We start from the raw sequence: 19,253 nt of genomic DNA on the forward strand, positions 1-19,253 counted from the left end.
CACCGTGTCAGCAACAAGGCTGGGTTCCACGGCGGCTCAGTGATTCTACACCGCCTCGGGCCTTGGATTTGGTTGACCCTGGCAGGCCGAACAGAGGTGTGGCCTTGAAACAGCTCCACAACGAGGGACTGTGTATTGCAATGGCAACAGAATTCTAGGCTACGATCATGACACGTCATCCCCGTTGCAAAAGTAAGCCGACGACACAGTATAAGGTAAACAAAGGCAACCGCAAGGCGTCTTTCTCCCCGGGCCCCTCACAGCCACTCACATTCAGTTGCCGGACAGTTGCCAAGGCTGTCGGTGTGAAACAGGGCGCGAATATCCCTGAAAAGGCTGGGTGATTGGCCCAACCCCCGTGGAATGAGTCACTCGTGCCACGGTCGCGTTCTCCCGCGGCCCAAGTCGCGTTTGAAATTGACCAATCACATCTCAACACGAGCCACTCCGCCCTGTTGGGTATGCTTGGGATCAAGGGTATGCAGGATGCAGCATCGTACTCCGTACGTGCGTGGTTTCCACCAGGCGTCTCCGTACGCTATGAGCTTCTTGGTCTCCACATTCGCCTCTTGGACTCCTCATAGGGGGAACATGCGTACACATAAATACCCAAGGCAAGTCCACCTCCAAAATCCCGAGAACCGGATCCCAAGACTCCTCATCACTGTCCGTTCTTGTTCCACTTTGTTAGCACTTGCTCCTCTTCCCACATCATACACTGTCAATCCTCGTCAGCATGCGTTTTCTCTGTTTCAACATCGGCAGCTCTGGGTCCAAGCCCAAGGCCAAGAACGGCGATGACATTATTCGTTCTCAGCATCCCGATTTCTCCAATCATCCCGAGGAAGAGGCCGCTACGAGAAGGAGGCAAATTTCGGGGAGGCCCAGCCCGCACGTCGTCGACTATCGCATTGTTATGCCAGCGGAAAAAAGGGCCACCAACGCCTCAGACATGCCACCCAGCTATGGTGTCTCCAATCTAGCACCCTCGGCCCAGCTCATTCTCGAAACCTTTAGACGAGGTCGCGAACTCGGGGGCAACGGCACCACCAATGCTTTCCAGAACCTTGCACACCGGCGCTATATAGTCTGGGCCGACGACAACGACACCCTGCAACCGGTGACCCAGCGAGCCATAGAGCTCATGCTCCACCAGCTCGCCCTCGTTGGGAAAGCCATGAAGTGCGACATGGAAATCTGTTTCATGAGCCGCAACAACATAGAAAGCCCGAATCTTGGGAAGTCCGACTGCGAAAAGGCTGAAGCTCTGCGCGACGTGTGGAAGACAAGAAACTGGGAAGCCGCCTGCGATATCGCGAGAACCCATCCGGCATTGGTTGAGATGAAGCTGGACGAATGGGTGAACAAGCTTGATCAGCTACAGCCTGAGCCGACGCAGACGAGCAGCGATTGTAATGACATTGACGATGGACGGTTCAAAGGTTCCAGCAGGAAGGCCAGCAACAGGCAGCCACAAACGCAGCGCACTTCTACGTCTGGGACGAGTGGCAATTACATCAGCCAGCAGACCTCTTCCGACAAGCACATCAGGCTGCTGGCCGAAGTCCGAGACCGACAGTCGCCGTACTGGGCCGGACACGAGCTGCGTGATTTCCAGATGGAACAGCTCTCGGGCTTTTACGACATGGCCAAGGAGGCGTCGGCCGAACAGCCGAAAAACCTCAGCAACGTCAGCTTCACGTACAAGAGGGAAATCGAAGCCTTCAAACGTGAACTCGAGCGGAAAGATCACGCCAGGCCGACCACGGTCATACTCCTGGTGGGGTCTACCATCACGGAATCGGAGAGGGAAGCCATCATCCAGTGTCAGGAGTTCAATGACATCGGGTCGGACATGAGCTCCAAAGCGGGCAAAACCGACCTCTTTTGTGTCGAGACGGTGGCCTTTACCGGGTACATGGAGGCCGACAAGGTGCGCCATTTCAAGAAGATCGACAACAAGTTCGAGGGCGTCAGGGACATCAACGACATGGTCTCGGTCGACGAAGATCGTCTCGCCGAATTCGGCCCGAGCGAGATCTTGTTCAAGAAGATCCTCAATCCCCACCTCAAAAACATTGATGAGATGAAGATGAGCGAGGACGACAAGTACGGCGAGTTCCCCCTGTGCACCAATGGTGAGAGCGTCGAACTTCCGTCTCTTGAGGAGGTGCGGAAGATCTTACGACCAGGCGCAAATCTACGGATCAACGTGAGCGGCACGAGTCAGGCGGCGGTGCAGCAGCAGCAGCAGCAGCAGCAGGTCCCCCACACGGGCAAGGCCTAGGGCAGCCGGGGTAAGGGGAGCGAAGGCTGGATCAGATATCATGACCTTTGGGTCAGCTCCAGAGGGTAAGGATGCGAGTTTAGGAGGAAGATGGGCGTGTACGGTTTTCTTTGTCTTAGATCGTCTTACATTAGTATATCTGATGTCTCTATTACTATTCACCCGAAAGACTTACATTTTCCTTTCTTACTCACAATCACCCGCACCAGAAACGAAAAAATAAAAAATAAAAAATTGAACTACAGAAATAGAAATAGAGAAATAGAAACGGTTCCCAGAATGTAATAATATTGTGGATAATCCTCTCTTCGTTCGATCGCTCGCGCCCGCATTGCCACCAACTCAGCGGATGTATGTGTCTGTTCCCATGAAAGAACATGCCAGGTCGACACTTCCAACTCAATAGGCAAAACAGGGCGATCTTAATACTCCAATTCATATGGGGTGAAACCAGTGCTGGCCTCGACTGTCGTCCGGTCTGCCCACAGCCCAGCATGAAGGTGATCCATCTATTCTTTCCGAGCGGGATGCTTATAGGTCTTTACCCGGGCATCAGCAGCTGCTCGGTGTCCCACCTCAACCAAGCCATTAGCCTGAGGATGGTATGGTGAGATTACCACTCTCTTGATGCATTACTCCTCTGTCAACTTGATAGTCATGTCCTTGTTTTCAGGGTCACCATCAACAAGCAAACTCCTGAAGATGCCATGTCGACAGATCACATCCTCCCACAGGAATTTCGACACCATTACACTGCTGTTATGCGCGATTCCACGGACGTCGTCGATCGTCCCTGGCCTACGCGACAACGCATCCGCAGCAACATTCTTCACACCTGGAACGTGCCTGACTTCGAAGTCAAACAACCTGATCCATGCCAACCATTGCGTGACCAACGCTCCAGGTATTTACAAATCCGTTGCCGATCGATTAAATTGTGCCGAAAGATTCAACGCATCAGTTTCCACCACAAATGTCACACCATGTAGCCATATCTTGAACTACTTGAGCGCTTTCAGCAGGGCGCGGCATTCTCGCATGCCCGCATCGTATCCCGCCTCAGCCTTCGACCAGAGCCCACTCTCATACTGCACGGGATGTCGATGTTTCGAATCTCTTGCTAACTTCATCAAAACAGCACCCCAACCTCTCAAGCTCGCGTCGAAAGCAAGAATGATCAGCCCGGCGGCCACGTCAAGATCTTTTCAACTTTCGACGCATCAGGATGCCGGCCTTCCCTGTCGCAGACACCTCCAACAATCTTGATTCCTCCCATGCAGAACTGAGACTTTTCTCCTATCACCGTTGCTCCCGCTCTCTCGATATCACAGACCACTTGGTCAAGGTTTGAGCACAAAGCGACGAACGCTAGGTATGATTTCCTCCTTGAAGAAGTCTATCTTCGGCCCTTTAACTGCGATATCGTCCACAAATCTTCGTGCGGCATGAGGAATTTGCGCTGCCAGTACTTTATTCGAAATCCTTGTAAACTGTGCCACCAAATTCGTCGCACCTTGAGGTAATGTTGTCTACCTCATGACCCCCAATGGTGTCTGAAAGGCCGTCATGTCTCGACACTCGACAGTAAGCTCAACTTGATCGTATCCCGAGAATCAATCAATCAGGCTCAGAATGTACATGCCGGCAAATTCCTCAGAGATTTTCGTCCGAGGACGGCTGTAAGTTTGCATCGCGAATGGTCACCCGATTGATGTTCATGGCAGCATTGACGATGCGAAATTCTCCAGCCTTCTTCTTCCTAACCGGGAAGAATAGGTTCTGATACAGCCTATGGCACGCTTCGAAAACACCTTTTCTGACGCGGTCTTCAACCAGTTCGATCACCTTTTGCTCTTAAGGCTCGCGGAATGTGACAAGGTTTTGCCTGCCAGGCTTCGTGAGGGACGGTTCTGATTACCCGCGGCGGAGCCACCTCCTGACTGATCTTCCTAGTCTCTGGAGAAAGTCCATGCAAGTGCCCCTTCCCTATTGTGTCCTTCTCGGTAGGCCGCAGGATATCCCCGACCAAAAGGGCTTCCAGGCATCCGGGCGTCAGTGTCAAACCTTTCGGAAACTCTATAGACCTCGGCATCAGCCACGTCGAGTAACGATAGGACGCGGCATGTAGCCCTGCCATCTTTTCTCGTTTAATAGCTCGTTCTCCCCGGCCAATTAAACCTCCAGGAGTACGAGCATCCTCCAGACTCGGACGACCTTAGCTATCTATATAAATCTATAATCTACATTTACGAACTAACTTACGTTTATAAGAGGTATTACCTACTATAAGTCGTAGCTACGGATAGTAATACTACTATTTATTATAGTAATATTGTAGGGCTAGAATCTATATAGTTCTTATATATGACTAGTAGTAGGCCTTGCTCTAGACTATTCCTCGTACTATATTAGTATGCTCCTTGTACCACACGAGTATACTCCTCATACTATGTGACCATGCTCCATGTACCATACGAGTATACTTCTCGTACTATACAAGTATGCTCCTTATACTATATATATATATACCCTTGTACTATATGAGTATGCTCCTTGTACTATACGAGTATGCTACTGCTAGTTTATTACTACCTATTTACTACAGCCTATTTACTACCCGTTAGTCCTTTTGTTACCTAGAGCCTGCCGCTGCTCGTACACTGTCACAGAAAGCCGGCACATATCATGCCCATCTGCACCATTACCTCAAGGTGTGCGACCTCGGGCCGACAAGATTGGTTTGCCTAATGACCCGATGATTTCAATGGCAGCTAATACTCATCATCTCGTTCAGAGGAGCAAGATATACTAGCTGAATGGTGCACAGCCTCCTAATGTATACAACTTGATTACGAGTGAGGGCTGGCCTAATCGACCGGTTGCAAAGATTGGCTGGGCTGGATAGAAAGTGATCGAAGGCAAGAAACCTAGGCCGCAGGATGCCAGGCCGCAGTCCTTAAGTACTAATAACTCTGCCAACCGAGGAAAAGTAAAATATTCCGGAAAAGATGCTGTACAGTTACGTGCCGGCGCAAAGGGTTCGAAGTCAACACAAACCAAGAGTCCCAAGACTCCTGAGCCTCGACCGTTATTACAACCTACTAAACCTGATGAATGGACCACGGAGATGAGAGAAAGATTGCGTGAGAATATCGAAGCGGAAATGAAGAAGAAGAGACCGCAGATCGAAAGGTTGGAAGAAGCATTATAACAGCGGCACACTTACATCAGTTAGTATGTGAATAGGAAGAAGAGACCTCGATCGACTCCAATTTAGATACGTACGCCAGTAACTCCGGTAACGCCAGTTCCAAAGAGAGCTCTCCTAACCAACAATGAGCGTGCTATCCAGGTCGCAAAGGAGTTCCTTGTCAATACCCGAGGGGCGCGGAATGCAGGGAACAATCTTCCTGTCAACACGAACATCATCAAGAACATTCCGGTTGTAAATCCTTAGCTAGTACAGCGATTCATGTGAGATATCATCCTCAGCTGGTGTAAATATATAGGCAACAATTATGGGCAAGCGACTTTAACCTCGAAAGAAGCAGCAAAGGTCATTTCATACCGAACGATAGTCGTTGCCAACGCCATGGTGGAATTGATTCAAGCTCTTCCTAGCAACGTCTCGAGCATGTAAAGTCTTTAGTGGTACGCTACTCTAGAGCGTTTGCGAATCCTTGAGCGCGCTGAATAGATTAAAGCGAATTCCAGCATAACATTACGAAGTAGAGGTTGCTCGATTTCTCGAATTACTCTTGTCTCTCGATGCGCAATCTCCACATCCAGCCCTGGGCCAATCTCCTGTGTACGCCACGTCTCCGCAGGGAAGGGGGCGGGTGGGTGAAACCATTCGCGCCTTGCTGCATCTTCGACAAGCCCTGACCTTGCACGAGGAAATTACTCCATACACCGCGCGCGCGTTGACTCACACACACTTCACCGCGACGCTGGACCGAGGCAGCCTGATTGGTTGGCGAGCGGTTTCTTTCACGCGAAGACGCGTCCCTTGTCCTTTCAGCCATCATTAGCTTGGGTATGCGGCTGTCATCCCCAGCCCCTCTCTGCGCGTCGTGAAGTCAACCGGGAATCCTGCCTTACTACACCAGATTTGATATCGTACTACGCGGGCCCTATTGCCTATAGGATCCCAGCAGTCGAGCGCCTCACTGAAATCCCAAATCCTCAGATCCTCCAGGGTTCTTACCAAGCTTAAAAATCAATACCGATACGTTTCGCTATTCCGATCCGAAATATGATTTCTCACTACAGCTGTGAAACCCTCAAGCCTACTGGTACCCACAGATTCCAGTAACTAATGTTAGTAGCAGGTTGTAGCTGTTGTGGTTCGAAGGAAGGGCGAACAGCGCGTATCTAACAAGTCGCGGCTGTGGATTAGTTCAAGGGGCATAAACGTTTCGGTTCTCGATTCCAGGAGACCTGAGTTCAGGGAGACGGACGGACGGCAACTAACGCAAGGTCGGCGACCACGGTGACCCATAGCGAGACCCGATCTATTGCTGCCTTTTTGCTGCCTTTGGTCGCCTTTCGGTGTTGTTGAGGCCCAGCCCGCGCTAAATATAGGGTCAGTGATTATGGTCCAATGCCTGCCTTCCGCCAGTCTCGCTGCACTTCGGTGCCCCTCACCTACCTTGGCTCCCATTCGTCCAGTTTCATCCTACTTCGCCCCGCTTTACCCCTTTTCGCTGGACGAACGACGGATTATGGAGCCAGGGTCAAGCTCCCAGACCCGCTCACCGGCATGTAATCTCACCAGCAATGATGGGGGCTGCACAGCCAAGGATTTCTGATCCAATCAGCCCCAATGGAATATAACATTTGCAAACCCACGGACCCCGTGTCATGTCACGCTCGGCATTTTTCAGAAAAATGGTTGCGCTCCAGCGTATCAGCAGAGTACATGGGATTATCGCTTCCAGTCCCGCTAGGGGAATCCTGCCCGACCTTCAAATCCGCAGTCAACATCTGAGTGACTCACAAACTAGGCTCTCTCAGGAGCGCGGGCACACTCTAGCGTCACATAGCGTGCAACACTTGTTCATTTCCGCCTCGCACAAAGGGGGTCCCACAGGAGAGTCCGCATGTATTTACAAGGCTGGACCCACTGTAACTGGTGAAGTTGTGTTACACTCGGTAAAGAAACACCAGCGCTCCTTTTGTGGCATGCCAGTCCAGGGGTTGATGAGCATGCACATCCTTGGTGTCTAGCTGCTATTAGGAGCCCGCGTGTCAAACAGTTACCAGCCAATCACCAACTCCAGGCACCCATGAAGCCGCAAGCGACGTGTTTCAGAGCACTGACGTGTTCCAGAATGGGTTTAGATGCAGCGCAGAGGTTCATGGATGATACGAGCCTCCGAATGATGATCTTTTGGACCCTTGCAGCTGGCTCCGTTCGGCCCAAGTTGTGCTCCGTGTGTTTGAACCGCAATTATTTTCTTGCCACGATTTAGTAAATAAATCAGGCACAGGTGCTTTCATCTTCAGGAAGGTCCTCCATACCATCCATTCCGTCCATACCACTATGGCACAAGTCCACTATCTCGGCACCTACCCGCCTTTTATGCTTCCAGCACCCTACCAGATAGTATATCTCGAGCATCCACAGACCGTTAAGCAGCATCCAGTGGGAAGTTCTTACCCGTCAGTCCTGCGGGTCAATGCTTTTCAGCAATATCCAACATCAACAGTCATTCAGAGCGCCCACAGCGCCTCCCAGCCTCGCCCAGTTGAGACACCATACTCGACGACCCAGTTGACCCCCAAAATCCCACCGCCTACGAGCCCGCAGCCTCCCACGCGAGAAGAGGTTCGGCAGATATTCGCCGAACCATCGTTATCTGTGGATGTTCAACCAGTCTTGACCCAGATCAAGACAGTCAATGGACACATCGTCAAAAATGCGCTAGATGATGCAAGCAAGTCCCTGTCTCATGTCACGAAACTGGTCTTTGAGCACGCCAAGTCCGATAGCAGTACGTGAGCACCCGTTTTTCCGTGGCCGAGACTAACTCCACTCCTACAGGATTCCAGTTCTCCAAAGCCGGCAACGGCCTAGATGACCACAACATGAATATCATGATGGATCTGTGGGGGAATCTCAACCTCTCCTGGCTGGTTCTTCTGCAGCGCCAAAGAGACCTGATGGATGCCAAAATGGGGAAGTGCCCGAAGGGTGTCGATCCCGGGGCAGGAAACCCACAAATCCTCTCCTTGAAAGATCTGGAGAAATTGATCAACGACCTGGCAAAATCCATCGACCCGCTGGAGAATATGGGACTTGTTGATTACCAGAGAGGTATATGGGAGGAGGAAATAATTGACAGTACGTGTTCGGCCTTGATCCCACCTGTCTAGAGATATCTGGCTGATTTGTCGCTCAGTGGCCCTGAAATGCTTTCGCCACGAATACTATAATTCAGAGGGAGTTTAAACCCCAAGTAACATACCATGCGCGACAGGCCGGGATGCTTGGGCTCCCCAGACTTGAATTTAGGCGCATGTTCATCGTCCTCTTAATTGTGTAGTCACTTGGGAATGCAGTGCCTCCCGAATCATGGCATGTCCGTGATGAGAGCCTGGCTTTGTTACCGTGCACTCACATAATATTGATGGCTAGCTGTGCACGGAGCGGAGCATTGATTCAGCGATTTGCCTCGAGGGCCTGCGTGAACTCCGAGCCATGACAATGTGCGAGAGTTAGGCCAGTTCGGGCTAACGTGCCGCGTGAGGACTTTTTGAATTCTCACCCACAGTCGGGAGCCTCAGCGTGGAAACGGGACGACCCGTTGACGCACCCAAAACTCCCAGACACGCTTACGCCGCACGCGTGGCTACCACTATGCTCATGATTGCCACACGTGGAAAGGCATTTAGGCGCACGTTCATTAGCTGTTCCTCGCGTTCCTACTGCTGCCTGGCATAGGGGGTGAACAGGACACCGTGGCGCTTACAACCAATTGGTTGCTTTAGGCGGGTGGTGGCAGCAAATCAAATGGCCCCGACAAATTCTGTCGGGGACTTCTGATTGGTTACTGAGCCGGAAGCACGGCCCGCCTCCGACTCTGATTGCCAAGACGGGTTAGGGGCTGAGCAGACAGAGCGGCTCGATGGACATGGGAGAGAGCACAGAGCGGGTGAGAAGGAAACATATTCAGGGGGTCAAAAGCCATAGATAGTAGTCTATCGTGGAAATGCAGCAAGTTCACGCTGAGTACATGCGTCGCAATAGAAACTCAAACAGCCAACAAAAGAAAGAGTGATGATTGTATGAGCACACTGCACCACAAAAGCATCCAAAAGCATGAGATCCATGAAAACACCGCCAGTGCTAATAAAAGAAAATCGTATCATTTGTAGTCGTCCCTGTCATCGTATAACTTCTGTAGAACGGACTTCCAGTCTGCCTGCGCTGTAGGGTAGCTGGCATTCTTCGGAAAGGCCCTTCTACCGAGCACCTGGCAGATTGTGGGCAATTCTTTGAGGTCCTAGATCGGCCCTGGCTCCGCTGCTGTTAATCAGCCTTCGATTGCACAATCCGAGGCAGTCCTGCCATTGCTAGGGTTCTTCGGAAAACGTATCAACACTGCTCCCGGGTTGGACAGCGCTTCACCCACTGCGCCATTGTCGCATCAGATCGTCGACGCTGACATTAGGGATTGCCCGCCAACGGAAATTAGAACCCCTCAAACACAAACACTGCAACAGGGAGGGATGGTCCTAAATCGCTGGAGACGACACTCAAACGAAAACAGCCCAGACGAAAGAAGCTCCAAACGAAATGAACTCAAAAGATATAAAAGAGTTTACAAAGGTGTCTCCGAAGATGCTCCAAGTTCTCTAGATGATGCAGAGTCCGAAGAGTCCGACGGTTCCGACGAGTCTGTTATTGCTAAAGGTCTCTCAGCCTTACTTATGAATGCAAAGTCAAATACTTCGACATTCTCCGCATCCTCCTTCTCCCGAGCCCAACTGGGGTCATTGGCTAGGGTTGTGGTGGAGTCGAAGAGACATCTGAGGCAGAAACCGATGTCTTTGATCTTTTCCATCGGGTCTTGGTAGAGTTTACGACAGCTTTCCTCGAGGTCTTCTGTCCGGAAGCGCTCGCCCGTAAGCCGGGATTGAGAGTCTGCATCATTAGATCCGCATTCAATAGAAGCCGGAGTAGGCGGAAGGCGGTTATTGACAACGATCTCCTCAGTCCGAACCACGGTCGTGATTGTGGGGGTGAAATCTTTCTTCGCTTCTCACAGGTCTCAGGTCATCAGGGTCCGGATTGTTGTTACTACTGCTATCTTTTTCCGCGGTTGCACTGGGCTTCTCGATATAGCTTTTCGAAAACGTGCCCTATTCTTTAGTCAAGAGGTTTTCGAGGCCCCACGATACGAATTCATTTTGGCCATCATTTTGGGGTTGATAAGAGTCCGCGAGTAGAGAGTCAAAAACCTTGAGGTTGAGTCTGTAGATCTCCCCATTGGCGGGAAAAACCTTCACCTGCTCTAGCTGGATAGGTGCGTCCAGGAGTGATCGATGTATCGCTTAGCCGGAGGCATGTCCACGAGGGATTGCGAACTGGGAAACCAGAACAGTTGAGCTTTAGGGCCGACGATAGCGCTGACGGTAGTGATTAGCAAAGCGGCGAGCCCGGCCTCGTGTAGCGCTAGGTCGTCCTCGTCCGATCTCAGTTACGATGTCTCTGGATAAAGGAAAGCGCCGATGCGTAAGGGGCGTAGCCCAAGCCCGTCCGATGAATAACTATCGCCAGCCGCAACTCCCGGCGTGAGCGGAGACGCAAAGACCTGGAAGGACGACTTACTGGCGGAAACATGAGTGATTATGTACGGATGGAGCACCAGCATGTCGTCCGTGGTCATTTCGATGGTCTCATTGACGTACTTAACGAACTTGCGGCAAGCAGCGTTACGTCGATTGACCTGTATAGTCTCGCTGGAACAAGTCTCTACGGCCACACGGGCGGCTGAGTCGATCTTGAGGTGTTCGTCAATCCCCTCATAATGCTTTTTTCGTGTCGCTTCGTCGCCACTAATTCGATCTTGAAGGAGTTTCGTGCTGTCAAGAACGACGGTCAAGGCCTCGAACCCTTTCGTGTACTTAGGTTCCCAGGTCCAAAAGGTCCGGTACAGGAACGAGGGATTGAGCTCATTGTACTTCAACTCCCAGCCGCACAAGTTTTGGATCTCGCGGACACATCTCAGCTTGGAGGACCTCTCCGTATCGATGGAAATGTTTATCATCCTTAAACCACCTTCGACATCTTCCACGAGCTGGAGATCAGCAAACAAGTGACTCGTTGTAAAATGTGTCGGCAACAGCAGGAGGCAGGACGAAAGGGATGCCGTCTTGGTAGGTCATCCCATCATCAGACGGATCGGGAGTCAGGAGTCCCTCCGGAGCGTGAAAGAGTGCGCTTTCGATGGTCTCAGCTAAATTTTTCAACGATGGCCTAGCAGGAACACTTGCACTGGCGCCCTCGTGATGTACGGTGTGACCCGACTAATTCGAGGTGAAAAGCAACGCAAGGAAGTAATGCCGAAGACAGGTGTCGAGAGCACTGGATGGAGAGCGAAAGGAAGAAGACACGAGGACACACGAAGTAAGAGCTGACAGGATGAGACTGCCTTACTGACTCAACCCGGTTTGGACAGTCACCGCACTTCGCCCCGACGCCACGCTGAGCTCAACCAAAACATACGACAGACACTCGAAATTGAACCGCTTACGATCTCCAATGAGGGAGAACACTAATCTCTGCTCTGGGGGACGGATGTACATTATCTTTCCCGAAAGGTACCCTTTCCCTACTCGTTTGGCCTTTGGCACCCTCGTGTGACTGCCATTACAAGACAGGTTTAGTCAGGGTGGTCGGGGAGCGCGTCACGGCAAACCCTCCGCAACAAACTCAATTCGTCTCGGCAACCTCAATGTTCAGTTCGCTGTCCTGTCAACCAGTGCCAGATCATGCGCGACGGAGGCAGCTTTGAGCCAAAGGGGGGAATACAGGCGGAGATCGCTCACGCTGAGTTCGTCTCCCGAGACAAAAGTTCCAAGTCCATTTTCCACAGGCTTGCTCGCAACTGTGGATAACATTCAAAGCAGCCAATCACGAAGTAGGTAACCGAGCGGGGTCAGGCAGGGGTGGTTGCTGCAAGAGAGTCACCCTGCTAATCAGGGTGCATGACGCGCCGTCCAATGAGACACAATCCTTCTCATGTTTTCTTGTCAGATGCTCCACCGAGTGCCACCGTACACTGCGACAGTTACACGAGTGCAACTGTACACTGCGACAGCGACGCGAACTGAAGGAGCCGCACGTTTCTTTCGGGTACTAGCTTACTGTACGCGCAGGGGCCCAGAAGCGGGCCACACTTCGGGGTTTCTCATGATTGAATCAGAAGCCACCCTCCTCCTCGTCCTCACTCCTCCCTCGACCTCCCTCCTGATCGAATTCCTGCACTCCCAGGGTTCCCCTGTGCTACCTTTTCCTGAACCCCGAACAGACAGGGGCTCGGAACCTGCAGGCTCGTTTGCAGTTATACTATACTTGTGCGTGTGGAAAATGGCCCGCGCACGATAGTGGAGGTTTACAAGGGCCAAAAAAAAAATATATGGTCTCATAGACTCTATGAGACTGGCTGTGCACACAAACCATGTACCAGGCAAGAGGAGGAGCTGGCTTTCCTTCCAACCATGTACAGAGATGTACATGCAAAACACGTACAGGGCGAGAAGAAGCGAGCAGCAACGAGAGTGGACTAGCCACGAAATTGATACAAGAGCCCGGAAATACAACGGTGGTCCACGGGTGGTCCGTGAGTGAGTGGGTCAACCTGTGTTGACGGCAACACCTGACGCTTACCGCGTGTCTAATCCCGGGAAATCTGAGACATGGGAAAACTTCGAGGATCCACTGGTGGGCATGCAGTCAGGATTATGGAATTCCAAAACTGCTCAGGACTGGCCCCGACATGGGACACGAGGTGGTGGGGGACCAAATTCACTCCTTGTGCCCATTGCTGCTGAAAAGCGATTTGTTGCTGGATGTGGGCGATTTCCTGCGAAGTGGTGCATTGGTGCTGATGGGCGCCTGTCTGAGGCGTTCCGAAAACAACGGCATCCTGGGATGTGGTTGCAATGGTGGGGGCTGGGGCTGGGGCTGAAGTTGGTGCTGTGCCGTTGTAAGTGTTATTGTTCAACACGGTGATATTTTGCTGAAAGCGGTTTCCTTGCCAGGCGGGAACTGCGGTCGGCTGTGCGAAATCGATAGGACGGTCTTGAGGGGGAGGGCCTCGATACTCGGCCGTCGGGTGTGGACACGCCGGCACAGGCGATGCGATTGTTTGCGGTGCTGGTGCGATGGTTGGGAATGCGGTGGTTGGGTGCGTTACCACGGTGTCATTTGCGTCAGCGTCGGGTACATCGACAGGTTGCTGATGCTTCTCAGAGATGCAGTCCTCGGAAATGTTTTCGATCATGAATACGGAGGAGTGGCCGTCATTGCCGTCACCCTTAGAGGGTTCTATTGCTGAACCCATCACCGCCTTCTCGATCCTGCCCTTGAGAGCTTTGACTGCCTGCGTCCGGACATGATCCGCTGCGGCCTCCTCGACCGAGACATATGTGTCCAAGAGTTGAATGAGAGGCACAAGTTCAAGAGCGTCATATTTGCTGATCTTGTCGAAGATGCTGCTGAGAAAGGGGTCGTGATAGCCCTGAGGCCACTCCACAGGTGGGGAGTCGTCGTTCGAGGAATCCGTGGACGCCGCCATAGGTGCAACCGCAACTTGGATCTCCCAGGGCCCGAACCTTTGCTTCCACGAAGTGAAGCTGAGGGTCTTTTTAGGGTAGATGCACATCACCTCCGCGTCCATGCAAGTTTGGCATTGTTTTCGCCCATCACACTTTGATTTCTTCTGCCGACACAATTTGCACGCGACTCTTGTCCTCTTTCTTTGGTTCCCGGGCTCGTATTCGCAGATCCGGTTGTTATCCTTACAAGATAGACAACCCTTGGTCCCATCACACTTGGTCTTGTACCGCCTACACATCGTGCATACATTGGCCGTCTTCAAGACTCTTTTCTTTTCCGGCATGGGTGCTGCCTCGAACGTCCGACTATAGGGAGTGAACAGTTGTATTTCTCCATCTTTTTGGTTATTGCGGCCAGAAGGTTAGAATATCGTTGATCTTTAGAAAGGTTCCGGGATCATCATGACTTACTCGGAGCAGTTGACGCTAGAATCTGTCCTGCAAATTGATTCGTTGGTTGGATCGTCCCAGGCCACTGGTATTGCTGCATTGGAGCCCATTGAGTTTGGGGCCAATATTGGTTTGGCGGGTAGATCATCATTGCCATCGCACATGGGTACCTTTGGGTCGCCCAAAAAAACACAATGGGCAAGAGAGAGACAGCAAAATCACAGAGAGCAACAGAGAGGAGAAGACAGTGGGTGAGGAGTTACCCCGGAAGCGATTGCGGACGCTTGGCTCCTGTGGCTATGACTCACCGACTTACTAGCCCCTGGTTGGCAGTTACAGGCGAGAACCAAAGCAGCTGACCGTGCGCAGCTTCTTCCTCAAATGTCCCTGTTCACCCCATGGAGCAAATTTGGCCTCGACCGTCTCGGTGTAACTGACGCTCGGAAGGCTCACGGGCGTCTCGTCTTCCAACCCCCACTGGTTCAAACTACTGACATGACATCCCTTCCCAACTTGATATTCACCCTTTGGGATTTTGGAGTATTATAGGTGCATTTTAGGCGGAGCCTCTGGAAATGGCCGCACGTCTTGGTCACATCACACCTGACCTTTCTTCTCCTGCAGCCGTCGCCGCATTACCCCCGCCCCCCATTCCTTTCACAAGCACGGTTTAAAGTTGGGGACCTTTTATCTGGAGCGTTTGGAAGCTTGACAACTCGGGGCCAGACATTTTTGGCAAGAGACCTGGTGCTTAAGCCTTGACGGTTCTGTCCCAAGACCTACTGCTCCAGGTCTTGAATGGATCGTCAACATAGCTTCAAAGTCCTCTGGGGTAAGAGCCAAGACGGACCTAGAGACTTGCTTGTGAAGGACCTTGTCTTCGCGCCATAGCCTACAGGACCCTCCATATCCAAGTGATGGATTGGTAGATTGGTAGTCGAGGACGGCAGGGAAGGAATCGTTGCTGGTTTGACACAGTGCGTTGAAGCGCAAGACGGTGATTTAGCGTTGGGGATGCAGAAAACGAGTTGGAAGACGAACACAAGAATGATTGAACAATTCCAGTAAAGATGGATCGAGGTTAAAGAGCTATTCTCACTCCGGCCTCCATATTGCGACAACACACCTCTCCATGCACACCCATGAGGAACTGCCTTTTTCCGGGGACCCTGCTTCTAGGTGGCTGGCCATCATGAAACGAATGAGACGAGTATAATCGCGTTGTTCAGGAGACGGTGATCCGTCAAACTGGATCGGGGATGGTTAAGGGGGGTAAGGCTCAGCGTCCTTAGCCCGCAAGGACAGCCCGTACGGTTCGTTCAATGCGTGTTTCTCATGCGCGTCTGCCATAGGTCATCTTGTCTTTGCTATGAGCTTCTCGACTACTCAAATCCTGACCGATGTGCACCTCTCATGTGCGTTTCTCACAGGTCGTCTTGTTCCTTTCGAGGGCTTCTCGGCCCCTCACTTTTGACCGACCCGCCATCGCTAACTTCAAGCGATCGCCTGGTTCTACTACCCCAACCACCTCTTGAGGATGAAACGGCAGGTGGTCAGTGTCTTGCTTCATAGCCGTGGCAGCTATAGCAAGCCACGGGTGTGACAGTTGAACCGATGAAGCGTGCCAGGGGAAATCATTACTTTTGAATCTCAATCTTTGTATCTAGACGCGGTGGTCTGGAGCTACTTGGCCCTGTCTACTTCGAGAGAGAAGTAGTATACCATCTAAAGAAATACAAGGAGATGAAGATGAATAACATGACTCGTCGGAAATAAGAGTTCGAATTGACAAACACAAAGAGAACGGGCAGCATGACAACGTAAGGTTGTCTGCCCATGTACAGGGCCAGCTCATGGGACTGGCTGCTGGGAAGCACTTCCAGTGAGAAGTTTCGTCGGGTTCGTGGAGTGCAGCATGTGGCAGTTCTTGCTCTCCAGTCCGGGTCCTCGGGTGGTGATCTCGGCCTTCGCACCTTTGAGTAAAGAGCTCACGTCGATCATGAGAGTCTGTACCCCGTCGAAGAGGCGCATCACCTGCTCAATGTCGTCCTTATTGGCGGCTCTAGCGGGCGTGATCTTCCAGATATCATTGATTAGGTTGTTGATGGCATCCATGTCGTCACACACCAGGGTCTTGTAGTCGTGGATCCGCTCGCGAGCGCTATACAGGAACGCGCGAATCCCGTCAACCGCGCGGTTGGCAGCCGGCGCGCTCTCGAGATTGTCTAGGCGACCGAAGACTTCCTCGAGGATGCGGACGAAGAGGAAGTACTTGTTGCGCCCGAGCTCCTCGATCATGGCGTGTGTGTTGGCGAGACTGTACCCCCGCAGCATGGCGTTGTCCTTGGCCTGGAGGTCGTTGATAGCCCTCTGAGCATCCAGCTCGTCCTGACGCAGGGCAGCGAGGCGGCGCTCCTTGGCCGCTTCGACCTCCAGCTCCTTCGCGCGGTCGTGGAGCCGTTGGATGGTGACCTCCTGGTCGCGAATAGCCTGCGAGAGACCGCTGCCGCGGGTCTTCATCGACTTGATCCGGCGCTGCAGGCTCTCGGTGAGCTCCTTGTGGTGGGCGGCGTCGCGCTCAGCCGCCGCTAGGGCCACCTGGAAGTCCTTCTGGCGTTTCTGTTCGGCGCTGATGTCACTCTCGAGTTTGTCATGGTGCATTTGCTCTGCCAGGACCTTCGCCTCCTGTTCTTTGATCTTCTTCCCGAGGCGCGCGATCTCCTTGCGCATCAGCTCCTCGGCGGCGGCCGTCGCTAGAGCCGTCTCCTTGGCCACCTGCTTGGCCTTGGCCTGAGTCTTTTTGTGCTTCGCGCTGGCGCTGGCCCGGGCCTTTTTATTCTTGTCCAAGTCGTTCAACAGCTGTTTGTTGAGCGAGTCGCGGGCCTCGATCAGGCTGGCCGACGTCTGCTGGATGGCTTTGATCTCCTTGCCGCTCTTGAGGAGTTTGTACTCCAGGGTCTTTTGGCGGTGTTCGGCGACGCGCACATTGGCCTGGGCTGTGGCGAGCTGCTTGGTGAGCGCGTCCTGCCTCGACTCGTCATCCCTCGTCTTCTCGTCGACGAAGCGCCGGAGATTGGCCAAATTGTCCCGAAGCTCGCGTGACTCTGAGCTCGCTGAGTTGAGTTGAGTTTGGAAGAAGCCCTCCATGTTCTGGAATGCGGCGTGGGATGCGGCCCTGCCCTCGGCCGAATGGCTTTCGATATAGGCGATGTGTCCGTGCATGCCGTGGATGTATCGATCGCGGCCGGCGACCTCCTCCCACGCGTGCTCCGTCTGGAGGAAGGCGTTATGGGACTGCGCCTGCAGGTCCATCAATTGGTCATGCAGCATGCTGATCTCCATCTGGAGGCCTTCGTTGTGCCGATGGACGGCATCGGTGTCCCATCGTCCCTCGACGACCTCTTGTCGGAGTGTCCCGTTCTGTTGTTCGATGGTCGCCGCGCTGCTCTTGCCCTCATCAATGCGCTGCTGAAGCGTCTCGTGCTCGCGTCGGGCGGCATTGAGCTCACTCTGTAGCACGGCAAGCTTTTCCTGAAGCGCTTCCTTCTCTTTCTTTTCGATTGCAAGGCTGTCTGTGAGGAACTCGACTTTCTTATTGACACCCGCAATGATCTCTTCGGGCTTTAACGCTTTCATCGACATGGCTGGACTAGCGAAGGTGAGAGGGAGGGCGGCGGCGGGAGTGAAGATACCGTGTGCGACTTAACGGCGGTGGAGGCGTTCGGAGAGAGGGACGCCTCTGGTATGGAAAAATAGCAGCGGCGTATGTTAATGCGGAAAGTAAAAGCAAAGTGGGTGTTGATTTCTTAAAGCTTGTCGTACACCAGTCAAGCGCAGAGGTCGTAGGCAGGCGAAGGGGAGCATCGGATTTGTATACCGCGTAGGTGCAAGGTCCAGCTTCTTATGGCGGGAAGTCTGGCCTGCCAAAACAAAGGCGTCCCATCGGATCCCTGACAAAAGGCGTCCAAAGTGGCTCTCGCATGAATGTGTGCGTGCTGCGAGTGGGCGGTGGCACGTCGTGCAGGGATAAGTAAGGCGCGTACGTTGGGCATCCACGACAGGTACGCGCCCAAGCGTGTTTTCGCCGTGTGTTATTTTGGGTGGGGCGGGCTCAGGGAGAACGCAGAATCGTCTCAGGCGAGGCCTTTTGTTGGTGGCATGACACGGTCGCCTTATCCCTACATCGGTGCACGGGTGCACCTAAGCTGCACCTGCCTGGGCGCTACGCCTGTCAAGTCACGCAGTGTTCGGGCACGCCGACCGGCTGGACGTCAAATCCCGCCCGCCCCATACGTAAGTGCACTTTCCGCCTTTTCAGGGCTGTCTATGCACAAACGCGTGTCGCCGAACGCGTGTCTTGGCATCCAATCGGCCCTCAGCTGCGCCTGAGCGACGCCTTGTAGGTTGGTCGGGCTGTTGCTCACCTGGCAACCATGTCCTTCCTGCCCCTGCTCTGCCCCGACCTTCATCTTCTCGGTTACTATGTGAATATGTCCTGCGCACTCATGTGCATCGATGACCACTCCACCTGGCGCGACCAACGCGTCTTCTCCCCTATCACTAATGAAAATGGTTCACACTCGCATGGCCATGGTTCGCCCCAGCCGCAGACAGTTAAACAACCCTCGCAGGTGTGTGTCGCGTTCGCGAGAAGACTAGGGATCTACCCGATGCCACGGGCTAGGAATATCTTTTTTGGCGCTGTGCGTCGCCTTCGCTTTGAGGTCTT

General features: G+C 52.8%; 5 protein-coding genes across 5 annotated transcripts; 2 read left to right on the forward strand and 3 right to left on the reverse strand.

Annotated features, from left to right (window-relative positions):
- Positions 1 to 736: 736 nt before the first annotated feature.
- Positions 737 to 2,287, forward strand: AYO20_08413 (hypothetical protein; the record flags this gene model as incomplete). The annotated part of the gene is made up of 1 exon (XM_022646690.1): positions 737 to 2,287. One exon carries the CDS (start codon positions 737 to 739, stop codon positions 2,285 to 2,287), a length of 1,551 nt encoding a protein of 516 aa, XP_022497328.1.
- A 5,545-nt stretch (positions 2,288 to 7,832) lies between these two features.
- AYO20_08414 (hypothetical protein) lies at positions 7,833 to 8,741 on the forward strand (the record flags this gene model as incomplete). Its single annotated transcript, XM_022646691.1, has 3 exons — positions 7,833 to 8,283; positions 8,334 to 8,633; positions 8,692 to 8,741. The coding sequence occupies 3 exons, from the start codon at positions 7,833 to 7,835 to the stop codon at positions 8,739 to 8,741; spliced, it is 801 nt and encodes a 266-aa protein (XP_022497329.1).
- Positions 8,742 to 10,113: 1,372 nt separating this feature from the next.
- On the reverse strand, positions 10,114 to 11,562 carry AYO20_08415 (hypothetical protein; the record flags this gene model as incomplete). Its single annotated transcript, XM_022646692.1, has 2 exons — positions 10,114 to 10,553; positions 11,124 to 11,562. 2 exons carry the CDS (start codon positions 11,560 to 11,562, stop codon positions 10,114 to 10,116), a joined length of 879 nt encoding a protein of 292 aa, XP_022497330.1.
- Positions 11,563 to 13,191: 1,629 nt separating this feature from the next.
- On the reverse strand, positions 13,192 to 14,196 carry AYO20_08416 (hypothetical protein; the record flags this gene model as incomplete). The annotated part of the gene is made up of 1 exon (XM_022646693.1): positions 13,192 to 14,196. The coding sequence occupies one exon, from the start codon at positions 14,194 to 14,196 to the stop codon at positions 13,192 to 13,194; it is 1,005 nt and encodes a 334-aa protein (XP_022497331.1).
- Positions 14,197 to 16,375: 2,179 nt separating this feature from the next.
- Positions 16,376 to 18,166, reverse strand: AYO20_08417 (hypothetical protein; the record flags this gene model as incomplete). The annotated part of the gene is made up of 1 exon (XM_022646694.1): positions 16,376 to 18,166. The coding sequence occupies one exon, from the start codon at positions 18,164 to 18,166 to the stop codon at positions 16,376 to 16,378; it is 1,791 nt and encodes a 596-aa protein (XP_022497332.1).
- Between the last annotated feature and the right edge of the window lie 1,087 nt (positions 18,167 to 19,253).

The sequence above is a fragment of the Fonsecaea nubica genome (genome assembly GCF_001646965.1).
Source record: "Fonsecaea nubica strain CBS 269.64 chromosome Unknown Scaff66, whole genome shotgun sequence".
NCBI classification, from domain to species: Eukaryota; Fungi; Ascomycota; class Eurotiomycetes; order Chaetothyriales; family Herpotrichiellaceae; genus Fonsecaea; species Fonsecaea nubica.